General features: G+C 45.3%; 1 protein-coding gene across 1 annotated transcript in view; it reads left to right on the top strand.

The window, feature by feature from the left end:
• Positions 1–12,212, top strand: part of 5-ht2a (5-hydroxytryptamine receptor 2A) — a 31,764-nt gene extending 19,552 nt beyond the window's left edge. Inside the window, exons 4-8 of the mRNA XM_076907198.1 lie at positions 7,965–8,189; positions 8,850–9,168; positions 10,314–10,529; positions 11,082–11,378; positions 11,941–12,212. Coding sequence (XP_076763313.1) covers positions 7,965–8,189; positions 8,850–9,168; positions 10,314–10,529; positions 11,082–11,378; positions 11,941–12,181 — 1,298 coding nt within the window. The 3' untranslated portion in view covers positions 12,182–12,212. The remainder of the gene's footprint in view (positions 1–7,964; positions 8,190–8,849; positions 9,169–10,313; positions 10,530–11,081; positions 11,379–11,940) is intronic.

Genomic DNA, 12,212 nt, shown 5'->3' with positions numbered 1-12,212 from the left:
CTAAATAAATATTGATTTTCGATCAGTTTTCTACACGCAAGAAGCACGCAGCGCAAGAAAATTGTTCGAATTCCTTCGATCGAACGCGTAATTCCACGAGAGCCTCGCGTTTACGTGAAACAGGTCAACGCATAGTCGGACGCAACAATGAACGCTCCAGTCGAATCTCTACAATGGTTTCGAAAGCTCGAGCAAGATACGTATCTCATCGACAGGCGATAAATTACCGAGATAGACGTCCCAATGTCTCATCAGCGAAAACAATCACTGCAAATGACTGCAGATTCAATTATCAGCGGGTCTATCTTCTCGACGCCATTACGCGTCCCCTATTCTTAACGCTCTACGATGTTCTTCGAGACGCTTCATCTCAAACGGTGATCGAAGGGAATTTTCATCGTTTCCACCGCTCGATAAACATTGTATTTCGAGAGGGTTGATTAAACGTATCGTCGATCGAAAGAGCGAAATGGAAACGCGAAATTAAACAACGGGAGGCCTTCGTCGAACGAGCGAGCCGTCGAAAAGCTTTTGGCCGCAACGTTTGACGGACACGAGCGATGAAAACGATTTCACAAGTCCGCCGTCCACAACGCTCGGATTTCAGCCAGAGATTTCCACGATTACCGAAAACGCATGGGATCCAATTTAATCCGCTTTCAAATTTGCCACCTCTAATAAGCGACCGCCATTAATCCGCTTTCGCGTTATACCATCAACTATTTATCGGTTCCAGCAACGTCCAGAATATTTGTATAAAGTCAATTCTATATAAACGGCCACGAATTTTCCTTCGCAAACATCGCGCCAATCGAAACAGCAATCAGAGCCTCCTTCGTCCAGTTGTTCGTTCTCCTAGCCCCTCGCGTCGTTTATTGTATTATTCAAAGTCAGCTGGTTCGTTAACGACTCCGTCCCCTCATCCTGGTTCGCGCAGACGAGAATCCACCGGAAGATCCATCGAAACATCGTTCTCGTCGATCTCATCTTTTAAATCCTCTCGCGATCTCGCCATTCTCGAGCGATTCCACCGTCCGTCCGTTCTCCAGTCGGTTTTTCCGACCTCCAAACCGCATTACCCAAGGCTGACGCCAAACGCTTCGCGGCAACAGCAATACTCGCCGCTCGCTCCCATCTATCTTAACGGCTCGACAGTTAAATGCATTAGCCCGTGAAAACAACGCTTCGCGGTCGACTGTCATTCGCGAAACGGTTTTGAAAATATTTTGTCGCGAACACGCGTTCTTCGTCCACGTTTACCAGCGCCAGTTTGAAAGCTAACGACAGCGGATACGCGTCCGTTCGCTCGATCTCGGTTTAACCCGATCTCCACCATTTCATCTTCGATATTCCCACGAATTTTCGCATCGAGGGTGACTTAACCGTGTCTGTCAGTCACGGTGGGGCAATATTTGCGTCAGTTTTATTTCACAATTGTTGGGACCAGCAATCTGGTTGCTGCTGGTGGCTGAAACCACCCCTTCGTTATTAAAAATAAGAAGACAGTCGTTGCAGAAGAAGGTCAGATTTAATTAATTTTTTGCATCAACGATGTTAAAGTGATATCTTGAACTGTGTATATTTAACGGAATTTTTGCTTGGTTTGTATTTAATACCCCAGGCGTTCGATGTTAGATAAACGAAATTTCCTGGCAAATGATCAGGCGTTTTAAACGCTGACTCGTAAAAGAAGCTCGAAGCGAAACGACGCGACACCCCCGCTGTGGAAGTTCCGAGATTTAGGCGAAATATCCGGCCGCGGGCATTCGATCGTTCCCTCGTTAGAAAGTTCGGGGCGAACGATCAGATACGAAGTTGCCCCGTCGAGAAAAAACCCCTCCGCCCAGAGATTCGCACCGACCGACTAATTGCTCGCGACCTCTCGAATTCTAAAAAAAATCCACCCTCCAAAACGAGCGCCCGTTCAAGTGCTATCCGTGCTCTCCACTGTTCCAGCGAAATCGTGAAAGAGCGACTGGTCTTCGATCGCTCGTATCCACCGAACCGCTTCGCGTCGAATAAAATCCAGCTGAAAATGAACGAGGGGGATGATTTCGGGGCGGTTTAGTCGCGTCAGGGTACAGATCGAGTTTTAACGCGCGTCTCTGAACGTTTTTCTGTCACTTCGACCACCCCTCGACTTTCGTGGAGCGACGACGCGGAGGTGCGGATGTAATGGGCACTGTTAATGGGACCTCGAGAGCGGGAACGCCGTGGTAAATTGAAATCGCGTCACGGTGAATTATTGCTCTGCCCTCCTGCTACGGGACCATCGTCGTGGGCGTTGAAAAAAGGCGAGCATTCTCGAGTGAAACGTTGCGCCTCGAGAAAGTTACGAGTTCCTTTATAGTGGCACTCGATTTTTAACTACTAACGAACGCCCGCCACGGGGAAACGTTCCGTTTCGCAACGATTATCGGGGTTAAGAGGGTCCCTACGTTTCTCGATAAGCAACGATGGACAAAATAACGTTTCGATCGTGGAATATCAAATTGACTTCGTTCTCTTATATAAAGTGACGTTTATAATTTACTTAACAGTTTGCTAAATAAATAGCTTCAAGTAAACGAGTAGCTTGAAAGTAGCTTCAAGCGAGAAACGACAGGTCTTCCTTAAAGTTTCTCTTTTCCTGTTTTACGATGAAAATCAAGTCTTTACGCTATTTTGAAGTAACGTTTGGTACCTTCTTCCTGCCACTGTTTTTTTTTTCTCACTTTGTACGGCCATCTAGCAACGTCCCCAGAGTCCAGCACTGGCCAACGATCTTCCAAAGCTAGCGCTTACAAAGACCGCGGGAAATTCGATTTATATAAAATCGAAGCCGCTTTTAGCGCGTCTTAACTTCGTCCCTGAAGTCTCTTTCGGCTTTGTTTGAACCTTCAACGCCGTGTCTGTGATCGTAGCGAAGCAAGGGGGTACGTTTTGCTGTCGAACAATACTAGTATACCATCGTGGCCGATGGCGAGAGGGTTCGCAAGAAGAAAAGTTCATTTACTGGCAAACGAAACGTTGAAACATTGTTCGAACATTATAGATTCTTGCTTTAAACAATTAGCAAAGTATCGTTTCCTTAGAAATCAATCTTCGAAGAATCAATTTCCATAATAAAAGATTGTTTTATAGCCTTTGACCACGTAACGATCCCTCTGCACTGTTTAAGATCTATATTTCAGAACGATCCTCAAAATAAATATGTTCCACGCCTTTCTCTAATGGAACCGTAATGTCTAACAGTTAAAGTGTACCAATGAACGCTGTTAAGCGGTAAGTGGTCCTTCGATACCTCTCAGCTGGTACTCAGGGGTCTCCTCTGTGGACCTCGAGGGCAACCGGATAAAAGATTGGGGTGGTCTCCAGTATCGCTGGCCGCTGAGTCAGATAGAAAAAAAGCGCAAATCGGCGATAAAATAATTCTTTGGTCGGAATTACCGCGTTTGAAATTCCGCCCTTGTCCCACGGAACGAAGGTAAACGTCCCGTCGTAGAGAAGGGACGCCTGGGGGATGAACTCCACCTGGGGGCGGATTATTTTCCCCCGAATTACGGTCACTGCTAGTTGAAACGTTCTTCGAAGAACGGTCCGCGGTGTCTTTATTAGCAGAAAAACCACCCCTCTTTTTCACGCCTCGCGTCTTGCAGACCAGAACCCTACGTTCCGCGCCATTTCGGTATCGAAACTACGATTACTCGTCGCGAGACTTTCTCGAAATTCTTGTCACGATCGTTCCTTAGCCTGTTCACCGTACAAAGTTGCTCGCTTCGTATTTTGTACACGCTGGGTGTCGAGTGTCATAATTGGATTCGCTTCAACTCGGCAGCGACAATAATATATTCAAACTTATTTATACAATAACGACTCTGTTTGCACAGCCGCGCTAATACGACGATATTATCGTGTTATACTTGATTGCAGACACGTACGAAGAGATTTCGAGCAAAGAGTTCTGTACGTCTGATCATACGCGGACCAGCGCCACTTGTTTTGTAGTCGTTTCGATTGTTTTCAAACTGTCAGCTGTTCTACTCGTAAAGAATGATATATCGTATCAAAGTATTCTTCCTCCCATCGGATTATCGCTCACAATGCTCGTAATAAACCAGCTGTTTTTGCCATTATAGTACGATAAACACAGCAAGCAATAAATGTCCCGAAACAAATCTTTACAACGTCGACAGCTGGACTTTCCACTTCGCTGAGTACCATTGAGACATCCAGGAAACGCTTTCGATCCATTAATCTCCCTTCAGATGTGAAACATCGATTGTCGACGTCGATTTATAAATAATGCGCAAGATATATCGTTACACGCAAAGAATAACCAAGACAAATAAACAAGGTCCTCGAACCTGTCGTGGATGACACTGAACACGGATAAATCTACGAGAACTTGGTCCCTCGATTAAATCCTTATCCGGACAGGAGTTCGCACGCTTCTCAACAACTCGCATCGTGCACGTGCTTCCTGTGTTTCCATACGAACGAACGCCTCCCATCGAGAAGTTTCACGCGATCCAACGAGATTTAATCCCCCTTCAAGCCACGAATTCGGTGATTGACATCGTGATGTCTCGTCTGGAGCGTGATTTACAGGTACCAGTGTCGATTATACGCGACGGGGGTTACTTTCATCGCTGGTATCGCGTATATCTTTCTTTTCAAGATAATTGAACGCGTCGTTAGTATGTCAGCGTGCAATAATCCGAGGCCACGATGCAAAACACGCGTAGCTTAATCTGTGAATCTTCCCTCCGCGACGGAAAGTCAGCTTTCAACAGATAAATTGTGTGTAATGTCCCTTTACTTCAATACTGGCTGATATCGCGTTACCACGTATTGGCCGGATTCCAGGTTTATGCACGCTAGAACGCGATGGAAATTTGGCGTGTAAACGTATTATCTGTTATATTAACCAAGAAACTGACATCGGTTGCTGCCATATCTTGTTTATCAGAAATAACGACGCATAGTTTGGTATCTATCACTATGTGGTTTTACATCCGACTGGTGTGTCCAGTATTTTCCGATCGGACGAAATAATCGGTGAATTCTTGCGGAAGAATCCACTCCCGTAATACGATCGCATGTACATCTCATAAACACGCAGGTATAGGTACGTATTTCGGATTCGTCGATAACCACGCGATGGCTCGCAATTTTCCGACGTATAAACCGTACACGGATAGGAAACGATTCCATCGACAGACATTTTCAAGACGTTCCATCGCACATGCAAATATCTCCGTGTCGCCTTCGAACGAGCCGCGTCCCTCGGTTTACTTTACGACGATTCGTTCTCCTTTTTTCGCGCGCGCGTCCAACGATGAGTTGCTCGATCGCAGTTGCCAGTTAGTTGTATTAATTAAAATCGATCGGGGGGTATCGTTAACCCAGTTCTTTTTATAAATTAACGCGTCGCTTGAAATATCATCTGGGATTCATGGCCCATGGAAACGGTTTCAGCTCTTCGAAACGTTCGACGTTTTTATTTTGAAGAATAAATTCTGGAAAACGAGTGTTCCTCGAATTTAATTCCTGCAGAGATTCTTCGCTATCCAGTTTACTCGAAAATCGGTTAGAAATAATTATGAGGTCAGAAATACGTTTTCTTAAAACGGTTCATTTAAATTGTCTGACTGTGAATGAGTTGTACTACTTATCGCCAGCGAATCCTCCAACTTTATGAAAGTTTCTTCCAATTAACACTTAACAGTGTCGTACTTTGCATATCTGGGAGGCGCGTATGTCTCCATATACAGATGACGATTTCAATTATTTAATTAGCCCCAGTTTTGTATAAACCATTATAAATGCGTAGAATAAAATCTCGTGCATGTAACGTATTGAATAAATACATATTTATAATACGAATTACTGCTAATTAAGTACGTTGGTGCGTACTTAAATTAATCAGAAATCGATGAATGTTATCAATTAAAATAATAATAATATATATTATCGCGTTGGTGATTGGTTATTATACATACGTTCAATTAACTCGTTTTATGTTTGACTCTGAATATGCAATCGTCCCACGCTGGTCTGCAAAATTAAGACTGAATATGTCAATCGTTGTTGAAAAATTTGATCTCGAATTCGCGACAATTCGAATACGCGAATTGTTTCTCATGGCAGTAGAATTGCTTCTTCATAGCCATATACGACTTTGTAGACGAATATCCTCGAGGATATCCGAGAATATCCTCTGACCCTGCTACCTCTTTCCTTGTACAGAAGATATATTTTCTATAGAACAAGCTTCGCAAACTTCCGAGCGGTACAGTGTCTTCAAACTGTTCCATTTGAAGGGAACTCCGTCGAGCCCAGCGACGAACCAAAAACGCCTCGATTTCAGACCAATAAGAACTTTAATTCTTCCTGCTCCGTTGAGCAAATATTAATCTTCAGCTGACTGGTAAATAAAGTAGTGTAATTAGTATAGAATATACAGAACTTTTCTATAACTCCAACCAGAATAAACAACTCGCGAGAAGCTAAGAATATTTTGCAACTCTCTCTTCATCTTTCAGTGTCCTTTAAACGATGCTTCAGTTACTTTCGCGTTATTTTTTACTCGCTTAAGCGTTGCTTGCAGCCATTCGAGACACCAATCGCAACGAATTCGACGATCGAACGAAACCGTTCGTCCACGAGAAAGCTTTGGTAACCATCGATGCGAATGAAATGGAACTTGTGCGTGTCACTTGACAGCAAAGATCTCGCGTTTCATGATTACACGCGAACCATTCGAAACGACCCACGCATCGTCGTATTTTTAGTAGTCACACGTTTTTCGATGGCAGTCCTTCGGTTTATTTGTGCCATTGCCACCATTCAACCCTCACCGCGTAAGTCTCGAGGCCGCAATTAATCCCGCGGAAAAATGTCCAGGGTGCCGTTAGTAATTCGAGGACTTCGCGACGCCAACGAGTCTACTCCCAAGGAATTTCATTAGATACAAGATCGCGCGTACAACTCGCGTCTTCGATGTTTCGCGAAAGGGAAAACCGCTCGAGCGTTGCGTCCATTAATGGCCGTCGACGGGCTTCCGTCGTTGCGAGTGCCACGCGGTTCCCAATGAACGCTACGGTTGGCAAACGGAGAAATTTTCCGAAAATAAACACCTCGCTTGTTCTCCTTGATACAACCGAGTATATCTGTTAATTTTAATTCGCGAGACGCGCGCGATGGCCAACATCAAAGAGTTTCAACGTTAACGGCTTGTTTAGATCGCTGCCACTCTGTATACTTTCGACTGCGATCTCGTTCCTTCGTGTTTCAGAAGAATCGAGTGTGTATGCGTCTGCATAGATTCCGAAAATAGTGAAAAATGTTGCGTGGAAATAGGCATCTCGTTGGGGTAAACTATGATTAGACTCGTTGCGTTCCTGGCTGCGATCTCGATGGACACGTGTACATGGAACGTGTTCCACAATTTTTTAATGGAAACGAAACGTGTCTTTGAACGAAATTGGGTCTCTTAATTTCTCGTTAATTTCTCCTCTGTCTGTTCCTACGTTTGTTAATTAGTTTAATAATTAAATCGAGTTACAACTGAGAATTCTCGACGGAAAAAAATCCCCCGCGAGATATACGTTTTTTCGTAGCCCCGTTGGACCTCGAGGAATTAAGATTACTAGATAACGATCAGTGAATTTCAAGAGGTTCTAGATAAGAAGGAAACCCGTGGATGCTCGCTGGAGTTGGTTAAAATTTAGTGGCTGAAATTCGATCGAACGTGCTCGCTGTGAGTTATCTCTCTTCTCGATGTTCAACGATGTAAAAATCGCGCTCTCGATTCTTCCAAAGATACGTACATTACAAAGCACGGTGAATACAAATTTGGCGATGAATCACACTCTCTGTTGGTAATAAATTGCCACGAGATCTCCTTCGGTTTCTTTAGCGAACGAAATCCTCTGGAATGCCTCGAAGAAGAATCAACTTGGTTTAATTCGATGTTACAGGATACTGGCCGTTTGGAGTGCTCTGGTGCAATGTTTATGTGACGTGCGACGTGTTGGCCTGTTCCGCGAGCATAATGCACATGTGCTTCATCTCGTTGGGCCGGTATCTGGGCATCCGGAACCCGTTGAGGACGCGGCACACGTCCACCAAGCGGATGGTCGGTTTCAAGATCGCGGCTGTGTGGCTGCTCGCCATGTTGGTCTCCAGTTCGATCACAGTGTTAGGTAAAATCACTTTCACTGCTTTCTTTAAAAGACAGAAGAAGATAGATCAATGTGACAGAATTAATATTAACGATATCCATCTATTGGTCTTCCTGTTCTGGACCCTTTTACTTCGTTTCTCGAGCTTCGAGCGTGGTCTCGAAGAAGAGACGCGCGATCGAAGAACTCTTCTACACGCTTCGAGAGAATCATCCAAGTTACCGTTTCGAGAAAAGATCACAGCGGAAGCGATGGACCGGATCGGTCGTTCCAAGGAATCGGTTTCTTCTATAAGTGTTTCGAATGCATTCGGTAAACGAGAAAGTTGTACGCGAGGTGAACTTCTTGCCATTCCATCCGATGGCGGCTGCTCGATATTCGAAACTATTCCGGATGCATTGCAACCGGGACGCGGGACGATCGATAAACGATTACGTATTTCTCGTATATCGGGAAGGGATGGCTGGTTCGTTTTTTCAAGGTTTTTTCGTGTAAATCGACGAAAAAAAAAGATTCGATCGCATCGCGTTTATTCTGTTTTGCTCTTCTTCTCTCCGCGTGAACTCTATTGATTTCACAATTCCCGCTGTAGATAAATTAGCCTGCGTTTTGTTCTCGTTTCTATTCCTAATTGGCACACACTGAAATTGGAGGGCAATCATGTGAGTTCTCCGTATGCAGGAATAATAAATCCTCTGAACATCATGCCACGGCCAGGGACGTGCGTTATCAACAACAGAGCGTTCTTCGTGTTTGGTTCATTGGTGGCGTTCTACATCCCCATGATCGTCATGGTGACCACGTACATCCTGACGGTGCAGCTGCTCAGACAAAAAGCCCGTTTCGTGGCGGAACATCCGGAGAGGGATCAGTTTCGAAGGTTAGGAGGCAGATACTTCTCGACGAAAGCGTCCTCCACCACGTCGAGCACGGGAACCATCACGCCATCGTCGTCCACGCGGTACACGTGGAGGACTTCCGGTGGATCCGGGAGCGGCAGGTAAATATCGATAGCGTCGATCGATTTTATTCGCGAAAGAATTGCGATTGCACTTTCTTCTGCCTCTTTCGAAAGAACGTTGTGTTCTCATCGAAACGGATGAAAGATTTCATTTTTTGTCGAAGTCGATTACGATTAGAAGTGACGAGTCGAACGAGGTTCGTCAGATCTTGTTAATCGTGTCAATTAATCTAATGCGTCGCAGTATTCGCTGTTAAACGAAACGTAACTTAACTAGCCCGTGTAACGTGACACGACGCTGCAACGACGCGTTAATGGAATTAAAAATCTTTCTCGCTCGAACGTCGTTTATTGCGCTCGCGTCTCAGCGTCTACAAATTGGAAGTGTTGAAGGAAAATTGTGAGACGCGGTTGGAAAAGGTGGAGCGCGTACAAGTGGCGAGATCTCTGTCGAAGTGCAAAATAAAAAGTAGAATCGCAGCTTAGTAATTCGAGAAGTTAATTCGTCTTTCGAATCGCAAAGTATTTTACAGAAATAACGAAAGGGTTAAGTGTATTACGCGAACGTTTTCTGTCATTTATTCATTTTTCATCTACATTGTGTACTGCATTCACGTTTAATGGGGTTTAAATTAAGTAATCTCTATGCACAAGTTTCCAATTTTTATCGTCCAAAGAAGTTTTTAATTCAGAAATAACCGAGACGAAACTAAGATCACACGGAGGCTCTGATAAAGCCTTAGTACGTTCGTTGCAAGCACTGTTGAACTATTAATTTAATCTAACACTTGGTGCATTCACGTATACGCTATCTTAAATAATTGTAACAAAATAGATTACCTGGAAGCCTTATTATCGCTCCCCACGAGTCGAAATTTGAATCGCATCGAGAAAAGCGGTCTTACAAGATTCTGCTAACGAAATTCATTATACAGGTTAAACAAATCAGACTGAAATTCGATTACGAAGAAGACTTTGTCCCGTAGCTCCCAAGATTGAAGGGAAATATTAAAAATGCTAATTTCGATCGATCGATACCGTATAATGAGTTGGTCGTCCACGGGAGCGGCCATGTTTGTCGCAACTACTCGGCGGAACCGGCAACGGGTTCCCGCGGGACATCGGCAGTTTTGCAGTTTAACCGAGTTAAACGCGGTGCTTCTGTTCCGTTGCAAATATAATAGGTGCAAGAGCGGGAGGCCGGGCAAGTCCCAACCGCAGCTGAATTTCATCGTGAATGGCGCGAGCAACCAGACCGGAAGCACGACCGGGACGAAACTGGTGTCGAAAGTAGATCAGGCTACTCAAACGCCGGAGAACATAGCTCGCGAAACACGGAACTTCACTCTGAGGGCTCTGAAGCTGCAGCTGAACGTCACGCCGAACGCCCTCAACCTCAGGTAAGGTACCTTTCTTCCGGTGTCTCCTCTAATCAACGGGAAAAGAAGCTTTCGATCTTAGTCCCGCTAATGTCGATCGCTTAGCAGACGGAGAAGATCGTCAGAATGAATCAATTCGTCGCGTTTTCAGAAAATACGAAGACACACACGCTCGATGGAGTTGAATAAATGTACTAATGTCGAAAATTTTGCTAAACCTTGCGCATTCTGTCTTTCAACCCCATCGTTTACTTAAGTTTCGCGAGAACTAGAAAACTTTGCACGTTCAGAACGCAGTCATCGTCATCCGAACTAGAGTACATGCATAACTGATTATCAAGTGTGGATCGTTGCGATTCGCTTGATAGGCCAACTGGCATCGCGAAATTGATGCCGCCGGCTCGCAGAGATTACTCGTTCCTCGAAATCCCTCGCAGAGGATTCCACGTCACCGTAGAACGAGTCGCTGGATTAACGCTCGTGTATGGAAAGCTATTTGCACATGCAAATAGCGTTTGATTAAAGCCTCGAAGAGGCTTGTATCCGAGAAATACGACATTGTTGCGTCACCAGGTTCCTCACGGATCGAACGAAGCGGAGATCGCTGGCGGCGAACGCGGTGGCCACGGAGCAGAAGGCCAGCAAAGTGTTGGGGCTGGTGTTCTTCACGTTCGTGTTATTCTGGGCGCCGTTTTTCCTCTTGAACATCTTCTTCGCCGCCTGCCCCGAGTGCTCAGTGCCGGTACACGTGGTCGACACGTGTCTCTGGCTCGGTTACGTCTCGTCCACGATCAATCCGGTGATCTACACGATCTTCAACAGAACGTTCAGAGCTGCTTTCATACGGTTGTTAAAGTGCAAGTGCTCCAGGTGAGTCGTACGATTCCAGTGATCGATGGAAACGCATTTTCAGGGGGTGAAATTCAGCTATAAATTCCTCTCGCGCTTCTGTTCAAGTTTACAGGCGTCTCGAGAATTAACTCGTACCGCGTTGTTGATGGCTATTGCTGCTCGACTATTGTAAGTGTAATTGTAAGCTCGATCGTTTGATGCTAGTTCTGGCTTCAGGCGTCGGATAAGTGGTACACGAAATTAACTGTCAGCGTCTGCGTGTAGAGTTCCATAACAATGAACTATAATCTGTATTAATCTGTTATATCTCTTCGACTGGAAATATAACAGAAGATCCAACAGTCTGGTATCGCGTCCAGATAGATATCTCATGAAATAATTAAATATTGATTTCGTTCTTCTCGTAGAGAAGATAGTTTGCGAATTCGCAAACGAGCGATGTATTCGGAAGGGCGAGCACATTTTTGCACGACGAGTTAACTCCTCTTCGCCGGTTGAAGGGTTAAGCTGACCTTAAACCCTCTGAAAGCTTGCACGCTCCAGGGTTAATGGACGGTTTCTGATGAGAGAACGTTTCCAGGTCAGCGAGGCCGACGAGATATCGTTCAGTGACGGAAGGTGGACGCAACGCGATGAGCCTGTGCACCCCAACCGCGCTACCATTGGCCATTAGTCTTCAGGGTACGCCGTTGTTGACGCCAACCCCGAATCCGACGGCCACGCCGGCCTCAGGCAGCTCCTACGTGACGATGATGCATCGCACGCCAAGCACCCTTTACCGCGACACCTTTCATCAACACGAGCACGATCAGAACTGCTGAAGGGGACGAAGTGCTCGCGGAGACACGTGCG

This window comes from Xylocopa sonorina, chromosome 15 (assembly GCF_050948175.1).
Source record: "Xylocopa sonorina isolate GNS202 chromosome 15, iyXylSono1_principal, whole genome shotgun sequence".
NCBI classification, from domain to species: Eukaryota; Metazoa; Arthropoda; class Insecta; order Hymenoptera; family Apidae; genus Xylocopa; species Xylocopa sonorina.
This window is presented reverse-complemented; position numbering and strand designations above follow the sequence as displayed.